General features: G+C 55.9%; 1 protein-coding gene and 1 long non-coding RNA gene across 15 annotated transcripts; both read left to right on the top strand.

Moving 5' to 3' along the window:
• The first annotated feature begins 3332 nt into the window (after nt 1–3332).
• LOC102093170 (retinal homeobox protein Rx2) lies at nt 3333–5719 on the top strand. Of its 2 annotated transcripts, none has more exons than XM_065046672.1 (3): nt 3333–3848; nt 3969–4186; nt 4971–5719. In XM_065046672.1, the coding sequence occupies exons 1-3, from the start codon at nt 3572–3574 to the stop codon at nt 5421–5423; spliced, it is 948 nt and encodes a 315-aa protein (XP_064902744.1). In that variant the 5' UTR covers nt 3333–3571; the 3' UTR covers nt 5424–5719. The 2 variants fall into 2 exon arrangements, with proteins under 2 accessions (XP_064902744.1, XP_064902743.1); XM_065046671.1 differs by having other exon boundaries at nt 3340–3848; nt 3969–4198.
• Nucleotides 5720–9667: 3948 nt separating this feature from the next.
• On the top strand, nt 9668–21811 carry LOC102084384 (uncharacterized). Of its 13 annotated transcripts, none has more exons than XR_010469118.1 (10): nt 9668–9799; nt 10356–10466; nt 11289–11750; nt 12047–12460; nt 12875–13066; nt 15957–16062; nt 16193–16240; nt 16847–16950; nt 19851–19936; nt 20148–21811. It is a non-coding gene; the product is annotated as an uncharacterized LOC102084384 (long non-coding RNA). The 13 variants fall into 13 exon arrangements; XR_010469117.1 differs by having other exon boundaries at nt 16577–16950; XR_010469125.1 differs by lacking the exons at nt 15957–16062; nt 16193–16240; nt 16847–16950 and having other exon boundaries at nt 11289–11373; nt 11618–11750; nt 12047–12200; nt 12310–12460.
• Nucleotides 21812–22159: the final 348 nt, after the last annotated feature.

Raw genomic sequence — 22159 nt, 5'->3', positions numbered from 1 at the left:
TCTCCTGGGGCACACAAGGAAAGTCTCGGCAGAGAGGTGACTCAGGGTACGAGTGATGCAGTGATGGGAGGAGGCAGCAGTTTTCTCATACGTTGTGCTTTCAAGAAGGTTCTTAAACAGCGCACTTAGGAACTTCTGGGGAGAAAAAAGGCAGAGCCATTTTAAAAAGTTTTACCAATCTGTTGATGATGCGGAGCGTGCAAACTGCAGCAGGGTGCGCGCTCCCACGGGGCCAGCGTTCCACTCTTTTCCTTGCCCAGCCCCGTCCCCCTCGCCCCTCGCGGGTCTGCTGTCTGACCCTGGGAGGCCTGTTGATCTCTCAGGAGGCGCTCCCTGCTGCACGGCACCGGCCTGGAGAGCCACGTCCCACCTGCAGGGTCACTTCAGCTTCCAATGTCTGCTCAGCAAGGCAGTCATTATTTCAGCTTGACACAAAGACAGGAGGAAAGGAAGAATCTGTGGCATTTTATGGTGGTGATTTCACTGTGTGAAACCATGTCCCATACATATGTCTCAACAGCACCAACAGGATCAGAACTATTCCCATTTTGTCTTCACTATGCATGCATGCGAAGGAGCTATAGCAGACAGCTGTGCTTTAGAGATTGTCCATCCTTACAATGTTTGTTAGCTTCTAAACAGAATTTCAGCAGTAATTGTTGTAATAATACATTGCAAAAAACAAAACAAACTAAAAAGAGATGGAATGGGGACTGTCTTTTGGAAAGGCAAACAAGCCCACCTATTTCATCCCATAATGAATATTCTCAGATTTGATCCTGACTCCCCCTGTAAATTTCCAAAGGCAAACTGTCTTTGCAAAGCTGTGATGTACCACAGTATCAGTTTCTGAAACTTCATGCTAGTGTGACACGTCCCAAGGGACTCTGTGGCAGCAGGGTATTAGTTAACAGCCAGCACCTCAGGCCCAAAGGGAGATGTTCAGATGGTTACCTTGCTCTGCCATCCTGAACTCTCCGCGTTAGTCCCTGGTTATCACCGGCACCGTTAGATTCCCCCCTGCGCAGCGCCCGTGCCCTCGTGTGCGTCAGGGCACCGCGCGCTGTGCCTGGAGCTCGGCGGGACAGATCTGGAGCTGAGGGCTCGGAGCTGCTGGCTGCTCGGCTACAGGTTTGTTGTTTCATTTTTCCACATTTTTACAGATTGTGGCCAAGGGAGTTGCTTCCTCTTTCGAAAACTCCACTCTCCTTTAACAAGGAATCTACTGAGACAAATGCATTTCCATATGGCAAACACAACTGTAATAATCTGCTGAGGAAAGAGGGAGAGAAGGATCCTTCTGTCTCAGGGAGGAAGGTCTCCTGTACTGTGTGGGACGTGTACCTTGCTTGGGGGTGGAAGGTTTTTTTGCTGTATGTTTTGCATTGTGATTAACAGCAAAAAATGTAAGTCATCTCTGTATTTGACAATTTTGGCAGGCGCCCTAACAGCACCATCCGTGCCAGAACCCAATGCCCTTTATGGCACTTGCTGCCGCCCAGAGTCCAGCTGAAGCGCTTTCTCCTTTGCGTCTCACCTTGCCATCTTTTTTTGCCACAACAAGCAAAACCGAATCCCAAATTTGGCAAGGGCTTCTGGAGGGACGGGCATGTTTTGTGCTGGTTGTGAGTGCCATAAAACCCCAGCTCCAAATTAGAAGAAATTAGGGACATTGCACAGTTCATTCATCTTCACTAATAGAGTTCTTGGGAAATACGCATGTAGATTAAAGGAACACAATGGCCCCTGGCTGATTGCTTTGAGCACCCTCCAATGCCCCTACAGTGGTATTGACTTGCTTTTCATATTGTGCACAAAAGCCACACTAACCTTGTCTCTCCTGTTGGCCTCTCCCTCTTTGCCAAGGGATGGCTGAGCTCTTGTGGCCCCAGCCTCCCGCACCCCAAAGCAGTTCCCGAAGGCAAACCTCACCTGGCGCTGACAGAACAGCGAGCGCTCCTACAGCGAATTAACCTTGGGACATCAGACCATGAACCTCACGGTGTGGGCAGCAGCAAGGACTGCCTTTGTTTTGAAGAGATTCCTCTGGAAAAATCTACACAAAATGCATCCTGTTGGGCAGGGGGGAAGCAACAATGAAGATTTCTTGAGAGAGGTCATACTTTTTTATTGGACTAGTTAATATATCTGAAAGCAGCAGCAGTGGTGTTTTTCATTCACATACACTCAGACTTGAAATGGAAGCATCCTCAAAGCTAAGTGCAGGCTGAAAACCACTCCAGATGTTGCGGTGTTTGTCACTCAACCAGCTGGGACAAAAGAGAGCTGGTGCCAAAGAGGAACTGGCAAGTGCTGGTGTAAAAAGTGATCAAGTGACAGAAAGAGAAAGGCAGGAAGGAGTTTGTTACAGGAAGGAGTATGGTGGAGGCAGGTCCTCCACCGAGCCAAGCACAATGTAAGGTGTAGGATCTGGCTCTCTGCCTTACCTCAAAAGCATTTTGTGGATCTCCCGCGAAGCCATGCCCTGCCCTGTGGCCTCCCAGCACACTCGTGCCATGCGGGACAGGGTCACGGCATCGGTCTTCCAACAGGCTCTGTCCTCTGCCAACATCTCGGGAAATTTCCTCAGAAATATTACCTAGCGCTTTCCCCAGACTTCAGAAGGCTGAAAGCCTGAGCCCACCTCTTTCAGATGTCTCTCGAGTCCACTCTCCCCAAAAGCCCGCACGCACTGTCTCTTGGTCCGCAGACCTGGCTTTGAAGGCAGCCAGACGCGGGGCAAGTATCCCAACAGGGGACCAGAGCACCAGCTTCTACCCTCAATGCTCCCTGCCCGGTGCATTTGGCACAGAACAGTGCCACAGCACCCTGTCTCCTTTTGAGAGGCCACCAATGAGACCCATGCACTCAAAAAATGCCTGGGATGGACGCAGCCTGGACCTGTCAATTCAAAGCAGCTCCTGAAGCCCACAGCACACGGCACTGCGCCGGGGACACACCGTCCTCTATCCCGGAACCCCCGGGACTCCCGCCCCTCCCCAGCCCCTCCATGGAGCCCCCTTTCCCGGGCCCGTCCGCCGCTCCCGCGGCAAGCGGCTCCCGCCCTCCCGGGCACTGCGTGCCGGCTTGGTCCCCCCGTGCCCGGCGTGCCGGCTTGGTCCCCCCGTGCCCGGCGCACCAGCAGCCGCCGGCCTCACGACGATTTCAGACGGCGCTCGGCCCCGGCAGCGCGGCCCCGACCTCGGGGCTTCGGTTGCGGGGCTCGGCGGGGCGCTCGGCCTGGGCCAGCCCCCGGCAGCGCCCGCCCCGCCTCGAGGGCCCCGGATGGCATCGCCCGGCGCCGTCTGGGGCCGCGGCCGGCGGGGCGGGGCGGGGCGGCCGGCGGGGGGGCAGCGGGCTCTGCCGACGGGGCCCTGGGGATGCCCTGCCTCCCCCGCCATGCCGGAGAGGCGCGGGGGCCTCGCCTTCCCTTTCGCCCACCGCCCCCCGGCACTCCTCCCCCGCCCCAAGGAGGCCAGCCTGCCGGGCGGCGCCGTGCCAGAGCTGCCCGCGCCGCCCCGGGGCCGGGCGGGACCGCAGCGCCGTGCCGGGGCCCCGGGCCGGCCGCCCCATGCACCCTCCCGGCGCCCTGCTCGCCATGGCCGACGGCGCCTTCTCGCTGTCCGCTCAGGCGGCGCGGAGCCCCGGGGGGAACCCGTCGAGGCTGCACAGCATCGAGGCCATCCTGGGGTTCACCAAGGAGGACGGCCTGCTGGGCCCCTTCCCGCCCGACGGCAGCGCCGGCAGCGCCAAGGAGGCGGACAGGCGGGGTCCCCGGCACTGCCTCCCCAAGATGCCCGGGGAGCCGCCGCCGGCTGAGCCCCAGGGCCGCGCCGAGCGCTTCCAAGGTTAGCGCGGCGGGCGAGAGGCGCCGGGTGGCGGGCGGGCGGGCGCCTCTCCTCCGCGCCCTCGGGCGGGCCCCGCGGGGAGATCGCCCTCCCGGTGACCCGCCTGTCTTCCCTTCCCAGAGCCGTACTGCCCCGGCAGCGCCAGCCCCGAGCTGCCCGCCGGCAGCAGCGGCGAGGGGAAGCCGTCGGACGAGGAGCAGCCCAAGAAGAAGCACCGGCGGAACCGCACCACCTTCACCACGTACCAGCTCCACGAGCTGGAGCGCGCCTTCGAGAAGTCCCACTACCCCGACGTGTACAGCCGGGAGGAGCTCGCCATGAAGGTCAACCTGCCCGAGGTCCGCGTGCAGGTAACGCCGCGTTCCCGGCACCGGCACCCCGCGCACAGCACAGCCCTGCCCAGCGCGGCGCAGCCCCGCGCTCCCGGCGCCGGGAGCTATCGGCACGGCGCGGCACAGTCCGGCTCGGCCCGGCGCAGCCCCGAGTTTCCGGTGCCGGGAGTCCCCGGCCCGGCGTGGACGTGCACGCTCGGCGGCCGGAGCAGCACCGCCCCGGAGCGCGGACGGCCCCGCTGTCCCGGCCCGCGGGGCCGTGAACCCAGCCCGGCAGCGCTGGCGAGGGCCGGTGCGTGGCCGAGCAGCCCCACGGGGCGCCGCCGGAGCGCCGGGCGCGGCTGCGGCTGCCCCGATCCCCCGGCCCCGACGCGCCGGCCCCGGCCCGGCGCGGCCAGCGGGACGCCGCGGAGCCCGGGGCTATTTTCCGCTCGGCAGCCGCGGGGTCGGGCCGCGGCCCGGCACCTCCGGCCGCTGGCCACGTCGTCAGCGCCGCTGCCCGGTGGCTGGCGTGTCGCGGCCCGGGGCAGCCGAAGCCGGTATGTGCCGGGCAGGGCGGGCCGGCTCCGCGGCCGGGCTCTCGCCGTGCTGCTTCCGCCGGGCAAGGGGCTGCGGGGCTGCCGAGCCCGCGGGGCAGCACCGCTGAACCCGCTCCTGCCCGGGCTCGGCACAGCGCGCTGTCTGCTGTTCCATCGTGTTCCGCTCGCTTCATTTTGTGTGTGCCCCCCGCGTGGGGGCAGCGGCTCTGCCGTGCCGCCCTGTGGCCCAGCTAACAGGGCTGTGCTTGCAGGTCTGGTTTCAGAACAGACGGGCCAAGTGGAGGCGGCAGGAGAAGCTGGAAGTCACCTCCATGAAGCTGCAGGACTCACCCATCCTCTCCTTCAACCGCTCACCGCAGGCAACACCTATGGGTCCTCTCAGCAGCAACCTTCCCCTGGAGACGTGGCTCAGCCCCCCTGTGCCCAGCAGCACAGCCCTGCAGACCCTGCCCGGCTTTGTGGCCTCGCCACAGAGCCTGCCCGGCAGCTACACGCCACCGCCCTTCCTGAACTCTCCGGCGGTGACCCACGCATTGCAGCCCCTGGGAGCCATGGGGCCACCACCGCCTTACCAGTGCGGGGCCACCTTTGTGGACAAGTTCCCCTTGGATGAGGCAGACCCACGCAACACCAGCATTGCCGCCTTGCGGATGAAGGCCAAGGAGCACATCCAGTCCATCGGCAAACCCTGGCAGACAATCTGAACTCCCTCTTCAGCATCTGGGTGGGAGAAACCCACAGGGAAGGCTGGTTCTGGCGTGACCAAGAGACACCCTTGCCCTGCTCTGGCTCTCCGGGACAGTCAGGAAAAGGAGGGCTGTCCCTTGCACCAGCCTTGCCCCCACGCCTTGACTTGCTTTGTGTTTTGTGGTCCTTTTAATTCCCTTTTCCACATGCTCTGCAGAGTCAGTGGCCTGATTATAGCTTAGGAAAACAATCTCTTTTGCTCTCCCTCCTTGGCTGGACGCTTTAGTTGCAATAAAAGCTGCAGTAGGGCGAAGAGCTGTGTAAGGTGGCTGGGAACCAAGGCCTGTGTTACCTGGGGAGGGTTTTCTGCTTTTGCACCGTTAAATAGCATGACCTGCATGAAGGCCATGCATCGTGTTTCTGCACCCAGATGGGCTGCTCGGGCCAGACCCTCCGCTGCCTGTGACATGTAGAGATGAGACAGGGCCCTCCTCCTGCCCCTTCCTGCAGCAGGACCCCGCCACGACTGGCTGTTAGCGCTGGGGGCTGCAGCTGATGGTGGGGGGCGCAGCCGGGTCGGGGCTCCCGGCTCGGGGAGGGGCGCAGCACTCCCACAGCTGCCTGTGCGGGGCAGCCCCGGGGTTTCGGATGCGGTTTGCCCACCCCTGCCCCAGCGGGCCGGGGTCAGCGCCGTCCCCCTGGCCCTCGCTGCCTCCCCAGAAGGGACCAGCAGGTGCTGCGGGTCCCCGTGCCGCCGCAGCCCAGCTGCCCGTGGAGGGAGCGGCAGCAGCCGACAGTGCCCTGGGTGCCCGCTGAGGTGGCCGGAGCTGGAGCCGGGGCCCGCCGGTCGCGTCCTGCCTGGCGCAGCCCCCGAGGCTGCCATGGCGCTGGGCCGCGCTCGTTTCTCCACCCACCCAATGCCCCTTGCCAAGCTGCCGAAACTAAAACTGCAGCATCTTTATTTTCCATTATCTCCGTTACTGCCTGTAATGGGGCTGAGAAGCTGTAATGAAACACCCCTTCTCCTCCACTGTGCACAGGGTGCTCTACACACTCTGGAGGTTGTGGCAATTAACGTTTCTCATTAGGGAAGAGAGAAGGATGCACAAGCGGCCTCATTGTGTCCTAGGGATGATTCAATGCAGACTGGGAGGCCTCTCCTTTCACCATTTCCCACTCGTTGTGGCCAGACAAAGGCTGACATCTAATTATATTTTCACAATCTGTGCGTACCTTTTAAGAGTCCTGTCAGAAACAAGTATGTCAGCTTTGTTCAGCTTCACTTCAGAGAGCTTTTTAACCTTAGACAGCAGTTTCTAAACATCCCTTCACAGCCTTCTCCGCAGCAGCCCCCATCTATTGTCTGGAGAGCTTCTTTACAGATAATAATAGGAATCCTTCTATTTTAAAACGCCTTTTCCTCTCTCCCAGCCTCCCTGCAGATCCATCCTGCGTCTCTGGACCAGAGCACACGCTGTGCCCGGGCCCCCCAGGGTTTCCTTCCCTGAGTGCTGGGCCAGGGGAGCGCAGGGGGGCCCAGGACTGGCCCCCGCTGAATTCGGGAGGATGTAACCCTGCTTGGGCCGGATCCTCCCGCCGGGCTCCGGGCCTGTAGGTGCCACTCCACCTGTGCCCGTGGCGGTGCCCCGCCGTGCTGTCAGGAAAAGAAAGTGCTCTCGCTGTTGGGACCAGGGAAATACTTTGCTAACTTCTAGTAAGGAGACCTGAGTAAACTTCTGCGGGGAGGGGGGAGGAGGACAAAAGCTGCATTGCTTCAGTTCTTAGGTCTTATTCCAGTGGTGCTTTCACAGGTGAGCTTTGTGTGCAGCACCAAGGCTCGCGGGAGGCACAGCTCGGGGGGCCGCGGGTGCGCTGGAGGAGCGCCGCGCACCCGCGCCGTGTCACAGCACGCCGCTCGGGCGCTGCTCGCTCGTCCTCCTCGGGGCTGCAACAGCCCCACCGTCGTTCCTTGGCTGCAGTGCAGCTGCAGCTCTGAGTGCCGTCCTGCACGTGAGCACGTTTAACTGTTCCAAGAGCTCTTACCTGTGCTTATTGCTCGTGACTAAACCCCGAGATTTCAGTAGCGCTCTTCCGCGTTGTGGCACCATCGGGAAGACCCCCTCAGCTTTTGATCAGCGCTGTAGCCAGCACTGACCCTTGGTTACGTGACATTCCCAAATACTAACAGTAGATAAAAACGCAGCGCCGGGACAGCACGAACAGCTGCTGAAGACACCCAGTCACTTTTATTAAGCTTGTCATGCAATGCTTGTGAACAGAAAAAGAAATATTATGTCGAACTATGGTGATTGTTCTTCCTATTGACATATTAAGCAGGTCTTTTGTTACACATTGTAAACGTGAATCTTGTGATGGATCAACTGCGTGCAGTTATGTCCTTCAAGGAAAGCTGTGCGTTTATTGCTAAAAAGAAATATTTAACCAGCTAAACATAAGTGGTCACAGACAGGTAAATACTTTTCCAACAAATGAGGGGACAGAAGCACAGACAAACTCGTATCTGTCTTGTACTCTGTCTAGTTTTCTGTGTTTCTGTGCTTTCTTTCAAATTGTCCCATTCCATTTTAAAAGCTCATTTGTTCATTTTGTTGTAAATATCTTCTCCTTCTTAATTGGGTGCTGAGTCTAATAATCCTGCCTCGGCTTGTTAACTGTACAATAGCAGTCAGAGTTAATGACCCATTAGTGATTAATTCCTTAAACAGCATCTAATTGCTCACTGTAAAACCTTTTCTTAAAACTGGATTAAATCATCTAGATCCTTAACCACTTCTTTACTCTAACTTTGCTAAGGCTATTAGCCTGGCCTTTTCTGAGCGATCTATTTCTTCTTTTGCTTAAACTGTGCTGGCAAGGTAGTATTTTTAGCATCTATATTTGACTTATTTGCAACATCTAAAGTTCTAAGGAAGAATAATCCTGATACAAGACTGCCAGTGAAAATATTACAAAATTACTGCTTTGCAGTGAGACAGCTGCAGACAGTGGGTGTCGTTACCCCAGCAGTGACACACCGCCTGTTGTTGGGAGAGGTGGACACGCCGCCTGTTGGGAGAGGTGGACAGTCTCCTGAATATCAGCTTCCTTCAGCAGATTGTCAATCACAGAATATCCATGGACAAAATCCTGTCATAGGAGAACAAGAGTGGAATGGAAAGCTGATCAGACCAGACACTGGTCACTCTGATAGCAGTACTGTTTTTTCTGGTAGAATGAATTTTGTGTCTTCTCTCTTTCTGAGCATCTTCTGTCTTCTGCCAATACATGATGTGAAAACTGACTGACATTTGGCAGCCATTCCTTTGTCATATGACATTTCTACCCCTCTAAGAACTGTGAAATCAGCTCTGAAATGTTTGCTTCTATGTAAAAATACAGTTAAAGTCAGCTAGGCGAGACATTCGGGAGAGAGTTTAAATGGAGGCAGCGGAAATTTGGATGGAAGCAAGAAGAGATAAGAACTGGAGCTTCGGCCACTGATCAACAAGGGAGTGTTGGGGTAAACAAGGAGGATGTGTTCCAGCTGTGACCAGTGCAGGCAGGTCAGACATCCCTCCTTTGATTCCATCTGGGCAAAGAGGCGGGTGCAGGCAGTGAAAGACCCGGGTGTCAATGAGGGGGTGCCAGTGTTAGGCAGTGCTTTTGGACAAAGGGCTCTGCAGGATGCCTGGCTCCCCAGCGGCTTGTTTGTGCCGAAATGCTGGGGCTGGCTGCAGCGTGACTCAAAACCAGGATAGCTTGTACGGCAGGCAAACCTGCAGTGGTTCACGATAAACCACTCGCAGGTGTGCTGCCCCCACATCCCTCTCCTGTAACATCCTAAAGAATACCCCTCCAGTTTATTTGATGCTGTCTCTGTGGGATATGGGAGTCCCAGTTTACATGCAGAGAAACTGAGGCATGGAGAAACATGGCTCGCCCAGGGTCAGGAATGCCATTGCTGAGGTAGAACATGTCCCTGCTGCCGCTGAGGCCTCTTCAGGTAGCGCCAGCCATCCACACATGCCCAGCACATACGACACAAGCGAGAAACAACAAAACAACACAAAACAAACAAAACAAAACAAAACAAAACAAAACAAAACAAAACAAAACAAAACAAAACAAAACAAAACAAAACAAAACAAAACAAAACAAAACAAAACAAAACAAAACAAAACAAAAACGCCGCAGGTGCGGGTGGGCGCCGGGCGCCAGAAGCGGGAACCGCACCGCCGGTGCCACCGGCTGTCGCTGGTGCTGCCGCCCGGTGGCCGTGGCCGGTACTGCAGCCCGGGGGTGTGTCCGCCCGGCCCCTCTACAAAGCGCCGTCCCGCGCATGTGCGGGGTCTGGGGGCGTCATGGCGTCGGTGGGTGCCGGTTCCGGTGGCAGGTGAGGGCCGAGGCAGAGGGGAGCCGAGTGACCCCTTGGGCGGGTGCGGGATGTCTGCTGCCCGGCCGAGGGACGGGAGGCTGCGGAGCTCTCGCTACGGAGCGCTCGCTCCGGCCGGCTCCCGGGGGTCTGGCGGCAGGCGGCTCGGGGCAGCCCCCGCGGAGGTCCCGGGCCGGCAGAGGAGCAGGAGGCGGCAGCCGGCCGGGGGCAGATGCCGGGTGCGTCCAGAGCTCCCCCTGAGCCTCCTCCCGCGGCCCCGCTCGCCCCGTGCAGCCGCCCCCAGCTCCAGAGAGGTTGGGGAGGGGCAAAGAGGAAGGAGTGCGGGGCCGTGGGCCCGACGTCTGCTTCCTGCGGCGGGCAAGAGAGAGAGCCCCTCTCTCCGGGTGGCGAAGGGTCCCTCTGCGTGGCGTGCAGCCGGCCGGGCCGCCGGCGTGCGCGGCAGGGCCCGTGCGCGTATCCTGGAGCGGGGCGGCTGCGTGGCGAGCGCGCCAGCGCGGCGCCGTGTCCCCGCAGCCTCGTCTCGTGGGAGCCCTGACACCCCAGTGTGTTCTCCTAGGCTGAGGACGGCCGAGCGCCCCGAGTTACGGGAGAGGAAGGGAGGAGAGAAGGAGAGGGAGCGTCTGAGCTGTTAGAAGCCTCCTGCCAGCAGCCGAGAGCGAGAGCTGCTGTGAGTCCCTGGCCCTCAGGGCCTTGTCCCCCACTTGCACGTCTCAGTGCCTCCCTGCCCCTCCTTGGTGGTTTTTGTTTTTTTTATTATTATTATTTTTTAATTTTGCTTCCCTATACCTCTCCTTTTCTCTTTATTTTTGTGTCCTGCTCCATCTTCTGTAGCTGTTTTTCCCTTTTCTGTCTCTGTCTTGATCTGCATCAGTCTCTTTTTTCCCCCCAGTTTCTCTGGCCCGTACCCTGCTGTTCTTATCTTCCCTGTGCCTGTACATACAGCTCTTCTCTCCCCACCTTCCTATCTCTCTCCTTCCTTCCTAGTCCTTCTCTCTCTATTTGTTTGTCTCGCTCACTGTTGCTGGCGTTTTTTTGTTCAGCATCTCAGCGTTCCATTCCTCCTTCCTGTTAATCTCTTGTTCTTTCTGACCTTTAATGCTGCTCCCTGTCCCGCTGTTTCTCACTGTATCCCTGCTCCCTACCCACACTCATATTCTTCCCTGTCCTATTGGCCATCCCAGGTTTCTTCCTCCGTCTCCATCCTCTCTCCCGCTGTCTTTCCCGCTGCCCATTTTAGGATTTTTCCCGCCGTCTCTGATTTTGGCCTCTCCTTCCCTTTGCCCTGCCTCCCTGGCCCTTTTGCCTTTCTCTCTGTGTCACCTTGTCTTGCTCCCTGTCCCTGTCTTTCTCTGGCAAGCTGATCTGCTCCTTACCCTCCTTTTCAAAGGAGTCACAAAATCACTTTGTTGGAAAAGATAACTGCGATTTTAAAATATCTTTACCCTTTGAAGAAACGGCCTGCAAAAGATAGTTTTTTTTTCTTTTTCAGTGGGGCAGTTCACAAGGACACACGGGCTGCTGGACTCCTCAGTACCAACATTCAGGGCGAGGAAGGAGATCTTGGCTATACTTAGGTGATATACGTGTCTGTGTTCTGTGTGTATCTGGGAAAGTGCGTTCTAGGGAACTCAGGCTGCCAATGAGTCAAAAAACGGCCTGGTTGTCTAAAACACGCAAACGCCCCAGTGGCCGTACCAACAACTGTACTAAAGATGGTGCAAAGTACCTTTTCCTCCACTCAGCTGTAGCCTTTGCAAGAAAAAAGGAAGTGTCAGATTCCTATCCAGCTTTGTTCTGGAGGGTTTTTTCCTCTTTCAGCTGGGTGTCCACTGCCACCGTCTCGCTGCGGTCGCCCCGTCTTCTGCTACAGAAGTGAAGACAGGCAGAAAGAACCCGGAGTGGTCTGCCCGTACAAGGCACGGCTAAGACGTGTGTCTGCATTTTTCCTAAGGTACTTGTGGAGTGGACTTTAAAGTTGACATTAAGAATGCACCGACTCTCCTATATTTTTAATACGAAACATTTTGCCACATGTGCTAAGAGTAAGGTCTGTTCCGGAGCACGGTACACCTGTGCAGAGCTTACCTCCCTCTGTGTATTTTCTCTTCCTGAAAGCGTAATCTTCTGTTTCTGTGGACTTACTATTGAATGATACAGTGGAAATGATTTTGTACTAAAGGAGGAAACGAGGTGTTTGTAAGAGTTCAGATGTCCTGCTTCAATGACAAACGCTTTGTTCTTTTTCAGTGAACAGGTTTGTAAAGTATCTTAGCTTTTTGAGTGCTATTCTGACTGAGATACGGGCACCTGGGCAGACCGGTTTTGTTCTGCGCATTTGCTGGGTTCCCAAGAAGCGCTTTCAGCCTCGTGACTGGTGGCAGTGAGTCCTGGTGTGGTTTGGGTGAGTTATTGTTTCAATAATGACTTTTTTCTCTTAACGTACAGTGTGTAGTTCTGACTTCAGTTGGTAAGAAACCTTCCAAAACGGCAGTATTCCTCATTCCTAGAAGCTGCGTTTTATGAACCTGCCCTCCGAGTGGATCTTCCCGGGTGATGTGATCGGCAGTGGCCTCACCAGCAACAGGACTGATCATTTCCTTTGAAACAGCCAACCCAGGTCCATTTCCTTCCACGGGGCCCAGCACGGCAGGCCTGGCGAAGGTCGGTGGCACCGCTGGGCTTTGGGTTCCCGGTTGTGACGGTCGAGCTGTCACAGAAACGTGTTCCCCCGGGTGCTGCAGTGCAGCCAAAAGCGTTAGCGGGTCTGACACTCCTTTTTCGCAGCCTTATGCTGTCCTGCAGGAATGGGGATATTTATTTATTTTTAAGTAAACCCATGTCTTCTATCTCACTGTTTTTCCTATCATCAATGAAATTTGAAACAAAAAAATGGTCTAATTTACATGTTGACTTCCATAGTTATGAGTAGTTGCTGAGTAGGTACAGCGTGTAATTAGGTGTACTTAAGCAGATGGGTATTTGTTCTAGACACTTAAAAAGGGGACTGGATGCTGTGAGTGTTTTCCCAGTATTTGGCAGAGCGCTCTGACGCCCTTTCTTTCTGTCTGGTTTCAGTGGCGCGTTTCCCGGGCAGGTCGGGGCTGTGCCTCTTGCCTGGGCCGTGCAGCCACCTGTCCCTGCTCGTCGTGTCACATCCATGTGTGAATCGATATCTGTCTAAATGTACATAATTGTAATAATATGATTGTAACAGTACGCCAACATCTGCAAGTCTAAAAAGATGTGTCCACAGAGGAGGCTAAACAGGTGCGTAAGTATAACTATTCTAGGTAAGTGTTGTATATAAGCATAAACAATATTCTGTATAAGTTTAAGCAGATACATACATGTAAATACGTACACAAGTGTGTAGATGTCTAAGTAGATATATATTACAGTGGAAATAGATTTTATATATATATGAAACAAAGATATTCCCTAAATACATGTGTAAAAAGAGACATAAGAGTCAATGTCAGTGATGTACAAGGTTTTTAAAATGCAAAGAAATCCTGTTTACAGAAAGGATTAAGAAACTCGTCCTCCCCTGGAAGTGTCCCTGGCGGGGGCGCTCGAGGGAAGGGCCGGGGCTGCCCCGGGCGGAACGGCACCCGCACCGTTCGGCGGCGGGGGCGGGGCGGGGCGGGCTGCGTGCGAGCCGAGCGCTTTGTCCCGCCACCGCGGCAGCTGGCGCTGCTGCGAGCTCTGAGGGACGGGGGTGACGGTTTTCACTGCTCGCCGGGCGCTGGGTGGGCCCAGTTTAGGTTTCATGTAGTCTAACTTAAGTAAGAGCGTACTGAATAGAATTAGTCACATAGACTTACAGGGCTGTGTGTCTTTTTTGTTTTAAATACACTCTCTGCTTCCTGTTGCTGGAAAGCTGTGTGCTGTGACGTTCTGCTCATATTTACCAAAAGCAGCTACAGGTTACACTGAACATCTGTGAGATCACGTGTGGTTTGCACTTCGCAGGGAAAGAAACAGAAAAGAGGAAAAGAAATAGAACGAAAATTAATAGAAATAATAGATAGAAATAGATGGGGTCGAGTAGAAATAGAACAGAACAAAGCGTCGCGCCGGATACGCGAATCCCCTCGGGGCTGGGGCAGGGAGGCGAGTGGGCGGAGAGAATGCAGAGTGAGATTCGAAGCCTGCCAATCAGATTGCAATACGTAAGAGGGGGGCGGGGCGCATGGGTACGATGGGCGGGCCGAGATGGGGCGGGGAAATGCAAATCAGAGGCGTGGCTACGCAAATAGGGCACTAGAGAGCTCGAACGGGCCGCCGGGAGGTTCCGCCGAGGGGGGTTCTGTAGGTGGGGTGGCTCTCCAGAGCGGATTCTCTGTTGCGGGTTGTCGCGCGTGACTCGTTTGCTGCGGGTGTTTCCGAGTGGTCGCCCCGGTGCAGGTCACCCCCGCACACGCCCGCCCGTTCAGCCGCGGCTCCGTGCATGCGCGGTGGCGCCCCGGTGCTCCCCGTGCGCCGCCCGCCGGTGTCGCTGGTGCTGCCGCCCGGTGGCCGCAGCGCGGTACTGCAGCCCGGCGCGGGGAGCGCGGCACCGGCTCAAACCAGAGCCCAAGCCCCGCGCTCGTGGGGCTGCCTGGCAGAGCTGGGCTTGGTTTGGAGCGGGTTTAGTGCCCGTGTCAAATTCCAGAGGAAACTTTGTCTAGTCAGTTAATGGAAACGGTTTTAGTGGCGTGTATTACATGTTAATATACAAAGCAGGGTTACAGTGTTCTATAACATGCATAGGACGTATATTTAAGACCATTCTAGATGTAAACAAGCATTATTGTTTTTATTGGGATCTTTTGGTGTCTAAATTCTTGAGCAGGGAGAAAACACGTGTGAAACTCCTGCTAAACCAGCCGCGGGGTATGGCGGAATGAATGCGGGACAGATCACGTTCAGACGCTCCACTCGTGTTTCGGAGAGCACAGCGCGCGCCCATTCGCACTCGGCGGTTGGTGACTGCACGTCGTGCAAACCGGCGCTGCGCACCCCGTTCCGCTGCCCCGGCCACGGCCGCTCCCGCGCCCCCGCGCGGCCTTTCTGTCCGAACCCTCACGGGGCGGGGCTGGCACGGGGCTGGCACTGCGCGTGCGCGGGGCCGCCGCGTCTCGGGGGCGGTGCCGGGGCGACCGTTGGGCGGAGGCTGGCTCCTGGGGTGTCTGGTTTCCCTTTGGCTCCTCGTGCACACACACGTACAGCCCACATAGGCCCGCGGCTTTTATCTGAATGGTTTCAGGCAGGGCTGGTGTTTGTAAGAATCTTTTTTAATGGACAGACCTGTTCTCATCTGGAACGGATGTGCACTGCGATGTATCTCCAAAGCAAAGCTTGTGGGGCATTGTCACTTTTTCAAACAAGGTGAATATAACCTGCAAAAAACACCCTTGGCATAGAAGCATCTGAACACTTGTAAAGGTCAGGGTTGTGCTTTCTCCGTATAATTCCATAGGTTCAGTGTGTGTCCTCCATCAAATGCCATGGCCTAAAGATGTTGTTATGGCTTTGACACAAATCACTTTGGTGTGTATTAAAACAGAAACGTTTGTGCTTAGAAAAGGTAACGGAAGGTACGGCTTTCCTAACTGAGGATGATGAGAAGCACTGTGGAAACATTGGTTTTCTAACCCTGGATATCCAGGAAAACAAAACGACCAGTTGTTGCGAGATGTTGGTACGGAGGCTGCGCTCCAAGGAACTGCCCCAGTCTCTGAACGCTCCTGAATTCCGCAGCCCTGCGGCTGCACGGGTGTGAGCTCTGCCGGGAGCTGAGGTGTGCTTGGGAATCCCCGGCAGCAAGGAACAACAGTACCTGCATATTGCTCCTTCTGCACATTGTCTTCGATTAATGCTGACCTGAGGTATTTATCTGCAGTACAACACGGTGTAGATACTAAATCAGGTCTGCAGGCCGTCTCAGGAGATGGATTAGCTCATCATTACATCAAAAATAGAAGGAATGCTACTTCCTTGTTTCTTGTGCTTATGTAATAAGGCACATATGTGGTAGTAACAGAGTTCGTGACCCCTGTACTTCATATGCATATAGCAGTGTAAAAATAAGTTATTAAAATTAAACTGGCTTTCAGGTTTTCTGTTTTAATTACTTTTCCAATTTGACTCTTTGTGTTTTTCTTTATCACTGGAGCCCAACCCCACTCACTGTCCCGCGACTGGGGACTCCAGACAAGGGGACGCAGACGCGGGGGCGGCTGCACAGCGGAACTCAGCGGACTTGAGAACCGCTCAGCTGGGTGAGGATCAGACGCGTACAAAGCAGCTTTGCTTCTTAAACAACGAGGATGATGTGCTTTGGTTTGGAAGACATCAGATTTGGGATGTTAAGGAAGCTGTAACTACTTTGGTGTTTCCTTCTCCCCGCAGTCGCATTTCTGGTTCTGTCTGCCGAGTTGTGCTCCTCTCCCGCTCCAGGTGCTGATCGTGGGGTCAGCGTGAGGGGGGGCAGGGAGGGCGGGGGGGGGCGGGGGCTTCAATAAGTTTTGTTTGGGGTTTTTTAAATGCCTTTGTTGACCCGTTGTGTAAAAACTGATCGCTGCAGTGCTAGTGAGTGAACGGGAGGATGAGCAACAGACTGCAGAAACTGTTTGGGTTTTGGTTTATTGAAAAATTATTATTTAACTCAAAAAGCAATAAGATCTTGCAGTGGCCTTCTAATACTTAGTGGTAGCTTTTTAATATACTGGTTTGGACCTTTGAGATTATATTTGATATTAAGTGGCTGTTCCATTGTGGAATATTGCATTTCAGCATTCCTGGCAGATCTGCAGCTTGATAAAGACCTCAGGCTGTTTGGTTTCATCAGACTTTTGTACATCCCACCTTCACTGTTCAAAGCACCGGCTGCCAATGTGTTTTCTGGTGTTGTCACTTCTTTCTGAGCAAAGACGACAGAGGTAGCATCTCTACTGCTGTTGTCTGTTTTATTTAAATATGGATATTTACAGAAACTTTAACTTGAAAGCTCAGAAAGCTGTGGTCAGTGGTATATCTTTGTCATGTGTGTAATTTCTTATGCAGATATTCTTATGCCAACGAGCACGGAACGTGTGTGAGTGTGACCTGCTGTGTGGTTAGGAGGAAGAAAGATGTGTGAGCTGCAGCAGCAGGAAGGCTGCAGCCGTGTAAGCCGGGGTGCAAACGGCACAAAACGGGCTGCAGCGGCGGAGCCCTCGGTCCCGGGCCGTCCCGGGCGGGCGGCGGAGCCCTCGGTCCCGGGCCATCCCGGGCAGGCGCAGTCCGAGCGCTCCCGGCCCCGCTGCCGCTGACCCGCCGGGGCCGGGGCCGCGCTGCGGGCGGACAGCGCCGCTCCGCGCCGCCGGTGGCTCCGGGCCGGGAGGGGGGCGGGGCCCAGTGGCGGGCGCGGACGGGATTGGCTCCTGCGCGGGATGGGCGGGGCCACGCTGCAGAAGCGCGCGGGCCGAGGAGCGCGTGCCGCCGGTGCGGCGGCGGGAGCAGCGCGCGAGGAGCGGCGGAGCCGGCGGTGAGCGAGGGGCGGGCGGACAGCGGGGAGACTGGACGGGGCCGCCCCGGTCCCGGCTGAGGGGGCAGGCTGGAGGGGGAGGGACGGGCTGGGTTCGGCAGGAGGAAGGCGAGGGGCAGCCAGCCGCAAGAGCGCGGCCCCGGGCCGGGCAAGGGGCGAGGGGGAAACACGCGGGCGGCTGTGAGGGAAGGGAGCCCCGGGCTGAGCGCTGCGCGGGGCTCGGGCGGGGCCGTGGGGCGGAGGGGGGAGCCCGTGGTGCCACAGGGCAGAGGGAGGAAAGCGAGCGGGAGGGGGCAGCGCCGGGTCGGGAGCGGCGCGGGCGGGGCCGGGGCCGCCGTGGGGGCGCCAGGGGTGGGGGGGGCCCTGCCGCGGGGAGGGGCCGGGAACGGGGGGAGCGGCGGAGGAGCCTGAGGGCGGGACGGCGCGGAAGGAGCTTGGGCGGGAAAGGCTGAGGGAGCTCAGGGAGGGGGTGACATCGAGGAGGCTTTGGCGGGAAAGGCTGAGGGACCTCAGGGAGGGGGTGACATCGGGGAGGCTTTGGCGGGAAAGGCTGAGGTGCCTCAGGGAGGGGTGACATCGGGGGGGCTTTGGCGGGAAAGGCTGAGGTGCCTCAGGGAGGAGATGGCGTCGGGGAGGCTGCGGTGGGCGATGCTGCGGTAGCTCAGGACGGGATGGCACTATGCGAGTACGCGGCTGAGGGGAACATGCAGGCCGACTCAGTGTGAGTGATAAAGCATGATTCAACTTTATTGCCCGAGATAGCGTGTATTTATACCAAATACCATAATTATGCATACTTGTCTCTATCTAATAGGCTAAGCACTAAAAGGTTACATTTACTTACTCCACCTACTTGGGTTTAGCTAGCTATGCGCATCCCGCATTCTTCTGACTCTTATCTCTTCAAGGATATCCTGACCCTGCCTTAGTCAGTACTTTTCCGTTCCCCCCTTTCCCACGGCCTAATAGACAAGCTAACTAAGGCCTACTTATGTCAGCTAGAATGGGCTCTGCTCGTACAGCTGCTCGGTGGACTCATGTCCACGCTCCTTGAGCCAATCCCTGACATCTTCCCCCTTTTCTTTTTACGAGCAGAGCCTGCCCAAGTGTCTGCTCTAAAATCTTGTTTTTGATTTGAGTTGTCGCTGGTTGTCGCAGCGTTTGGCTTTGGTGAGGACAGCGTGTGTTTGTCAGCAGTTGGTGTAGGTGGAATCTGGAGGAGAAAGCGATATTTCCGTGCCAGAACTGGTTGGTGTTTGCATGGTATTGTGGCGGTTGTTCCCGCAGGCGATGAGTGCTGGAGTGTTATTGCAGGAAAGGGGATTTTGGAGGCTTGTCTGTGAGATGCACCAGAGGCAGCAGCTGAAAGAGAAAGGCTGAGATTTGGAGGGTTTGTGGGTGGTTTTGGGCGGTTGTCAGCTGAAGAGTTGGCTGTTTGCAGGTGAGGTGTAGGGCAGAGGGTGAAGCTGACCTTGCCTGGGCGGCACAACTGGCTGGGTGTGCAGAGCTGAGGAGAGCGGGCTGCTGCGGGTGACCCTAAAGCTGGAGAACCGGCCGGCAGCTCCAGAGGCTCCCGCTGCCGGGCAGGGCCGTGCAGGCCAGTGCCCTGGGGCACAGCGACGTGACCTCCGCAAGGACCAAAGAGCAGGTGAGGGCCGTGGGCATTTGTACTGAGCTGTGACATCTCTGACCCGTGACATTGGGGTCCAGCAAGTACCAAAGAGCAGGTGAGGGCCGTGGGCATTTGTACTGAGCTGTGACATCTCTAACCTGTGACATTGGGGTCCAGCAAGTACCAAAGAGCAGGTGAGGGCCGTGGGCATTTGTACTGAGCTGTGACATCTCTGACCCGTGACATTGGGGTCCAGCAAGTACCAAAGAGCAGGTGAGGACCATGGGCATTTGTACTGAGCTGTGACATCTCTAACCCGTGACATTGGGGTCCAGCAAGTACCAAAGAGCAGGTGAGGGCCGTGGGCATTTGTACTGAGCTGTGACATCTCTGACCCGTGACACTGGGGTCCAGCAAGTACCAAAGAGCAGGTGAGGGCCGTGGGCATTTGTACTGAGCTGTGACATCTCTAACCTGTGACATTGGGGTCCAGCAAGTACCAAAGAGCAGGTGAGGACCGTGGGCATTTGTACTGAGCTGTGACATCTCTAACCCGTGACATTGGGGTCCAGCAAGTACCAAAGAGCAGGTGAGGACCGTGGGCGTTTGTACTGAGCTGTGACATCTCTGACCCGTGACATTGGGGTCCAGCAAGTACCAAAGAGCAGGTGAGGACCGTGGGCATTTGTACTGAGCTGTGACATCTCTGACCGGTGACATTGGGGTCCAGCAAGTACCAAAGAGCAGGTGAGGACCGTGGGCATTTGTACTGAGCTGTGACATCTCTAAGGCGTGTGCGGGGGGCTGGTGCCAAGGCAAGGTGGGCGCGCTGTGGGGTGTGGGGGGGTGTCAGCCCCCAGACTTGTCCCCTGTCTGACTGTAGTGCCCGTGGGCTGGTGTAGCTCAGTCCTTCGTGTGTTTCTCTTCAGGTGGAGCAGCGTGCGAAGGAAAAAGGAAGCAGAGGAAGACGGTGAGCCTGCGAGGAAGAGTGTAGCGAGTCGGGCGTGGACTCACGGTAAGGTGCCGTGAGAGACATTAATTACAAACTCAGGTTTGCGTTTATACTCGCTATGAAGCTCGCTCAAGCATTTGCTGATTAGCTAGGTTAGACATTACATAAGCGATGTATTTTGTGTTCCCACCAAAGTTGCTGCCAGTAACACATCTTTTGTCTGTCATAATCTGTCCCTGCTGGGGTAGCTCAGTCCTCTGTGTGTTTCTCTTAGGGGAGCAGCGTGCAAAGGAAAAGCGAGGAAGGAGGCAGAGTGATGGATACAGAGGGTTGGAGCGCACCTGCCGGTCAGGAGGGATCAGGGAAGAAGACACCGGTGGTGGAACCGCAGGTCAGGAGAGCTCAAGGAGGGAGAAAGGTGACTGTGGCCATATGGGTTTTTCTAGCTCACACACCAATGAAAACAGTTTGGATAATAAAAGAAATGTATGCAAAACCGATAAGTAAAGGCAGAGAATGTTTATATGCGATGTATGGGATAGACCTGAAGGTGTATTTATTCCTACGACAAAGGAGAATTCGCAATGGTAATTAACTGAGGATGTGAATTTCCAGATTGCATTGGCAACATACCGAGGGAACATATCACTTTATTACCCTCAACATAAACTGTGGGCTGAAACTGGTAATTTACCGTTGTGCAGCAAACGCTGCTGTCAGCAACGACCAGTAAGTGACAAGACTGTAATTACTGATGGCTCTGGTCGCTCACGTGAGTTGTAATGACGTGGCTGAACTCAGATACCCAGTGCTGCAAACACAAGGTAGAGAAAGAGACCAAGGGTCCAACAAGTTCTGGAGCTGACAGCTGTTGGGATCGCTGTGAGGTGTTCTGTGACAAACCTTGGAATGTTGGAACTGGCTCGTATTATGCAGCTGGCATACTTAACCGCCTGGAAGCTTCTTTTCTTAAGGAAGAGGACAATCCTCTTTTGATGGCTGAATTGAGAATGCTATGGTTTCTAATAAATCACAGACATCATGGTTATTATGCAATGCACACCCGCTCTCGCACGGCCCTTCCAGGACCTCTTGCGGAAGGCAATAGGAGGGCCGATGCACAAGCTGTGCTGCTCTCTGTGCCTGAAGCCTTGCAGCAAGCTAAATGATCACGTGAATCCTTTCACCAGAGTGCAAAGGCGTTAAAACGACAATTTCAAATGACAGTGGATCAGGCCAGGAGCGTTCTTATGTCCTGCCCTGACTGCCAGCAGTCGGCACCCGTGCCGTGCACAGAGGGTGTGAATCCAGGAGGGATTACTGCCAGTGAAGTACGGCCAGCTGGGGTAACGCGTTGTTCTGAATGGGGTAAATACGTACGTGTTTCTGTACGCGCTCATTCCGGATTTCTCGTTGCTGCTGCACGCTGGTGAAAGGGCACGAGACGTCTGTGACGTTGGTTGACATGTTCACTGTTTGAGGAGTTCCACGATATGTAAAACCAGAGGAAAGCGGAACGCACGCTGGATTAGAGGAGCGATCCCCCGAGTGTCCAGCGCGCTGTAATAGAAGTGCCTGCTGTTTAACACTTTCAAAACAGTGATAGCGAGTCTGTTTGCCGACTTTCCGGTATCATGTTCTGGCGACGAGGATGGGATGATCTGCCTGACCTGCCGTGGTCCCCAGGGTCTCTGGGACCTTGTGCTGGCACCGGGGAATTCCCGGAAGGGACCACGGATCCTGGGACCAGCTCGGACGCGGGTGAAGCCCCATCAGTGAGATGAGACGCTTTCACTGTAAAAATAAAGCTTTCCCCCCTTAATTTTTGTCACATATTGTAATTAGAATTAATAGAGATATTGAAGCCCATCCTAGCTGAACTGGAGAAAAGACAGCAGCCATGTGTATTTTTAAATAAAGAGTAAATCAAGTCTGCTAGCTCATTATCTTTAAGCGTTTTACTGTGGTCACGTCCCTCCCCAGGTTTTGTGTCTGTCGTGTCAAGGTCTGACACCCACGGCCACAGGGATGAACCACCACGGGCACAGCACCAGGAACCCGCCTGTGCTGTGCTGTGCGGTCCGTTTCCCAGGGAGCCCGCGGGGTGTCCCCACAGCCGCAGACACAGGTGACCCGGCTGGGTGGTGCCCGCAGAGCACAGTTTGTGTGACCCGACCCGCTGGGCTGCCTGGGAAAGCCGGGGACGAAGGGCCGGGCCGGGCAGCAGGAGGTTGGTTCCAGCTCACGGAGCAGCTCGCAGCGGCTGCGGAAACAGCCCCGAGCCGG

The sequence above is a fragment of the Columba livia genome, chromosome Z (assembly GCF_036013475.1).
Source record: "Columba livia isolate bColLiv1 breed racing homer chromosome Z, bColLiv1.pat.W.v2, whole genome shotgun sequence".
Lineage (NCBI taxonomy): Eukaryota > Metazoa > Chordata > Aves > Columbiformes > Columbidae > Columba > Columba livia.
Note: the sequence above shows the minus strand (reverse complement) of the source record. Positions and strands in the feature narration are given on the sequence as shown.

Bases quoted from the DNA above. Each gene is read 5' to 3' on its own strand.
- LOC102093170 (XM_065046671.1), top strand. From the start codon at position 3,572: ATGCACCCTCCCGGCGCCCTGCTCGCCATGGCCGACGGCGCCTTCTCG. The intron at 3,849-3,968 runs GTTAGCGCGGCG...TTCCCTTCCCAG, and splicing joins CCGCGCCGAGCGCTTCCAAG to AGCCGTACTGCCCCGGCAGC. The intron at 4,199-4,970 runs GTAACGCCGCGT...CTGTGCTTGCAG, and splicing joins TGCCCGAGGTCCGCGTGCAG to GTCTGGTTTCAGAACAGACG.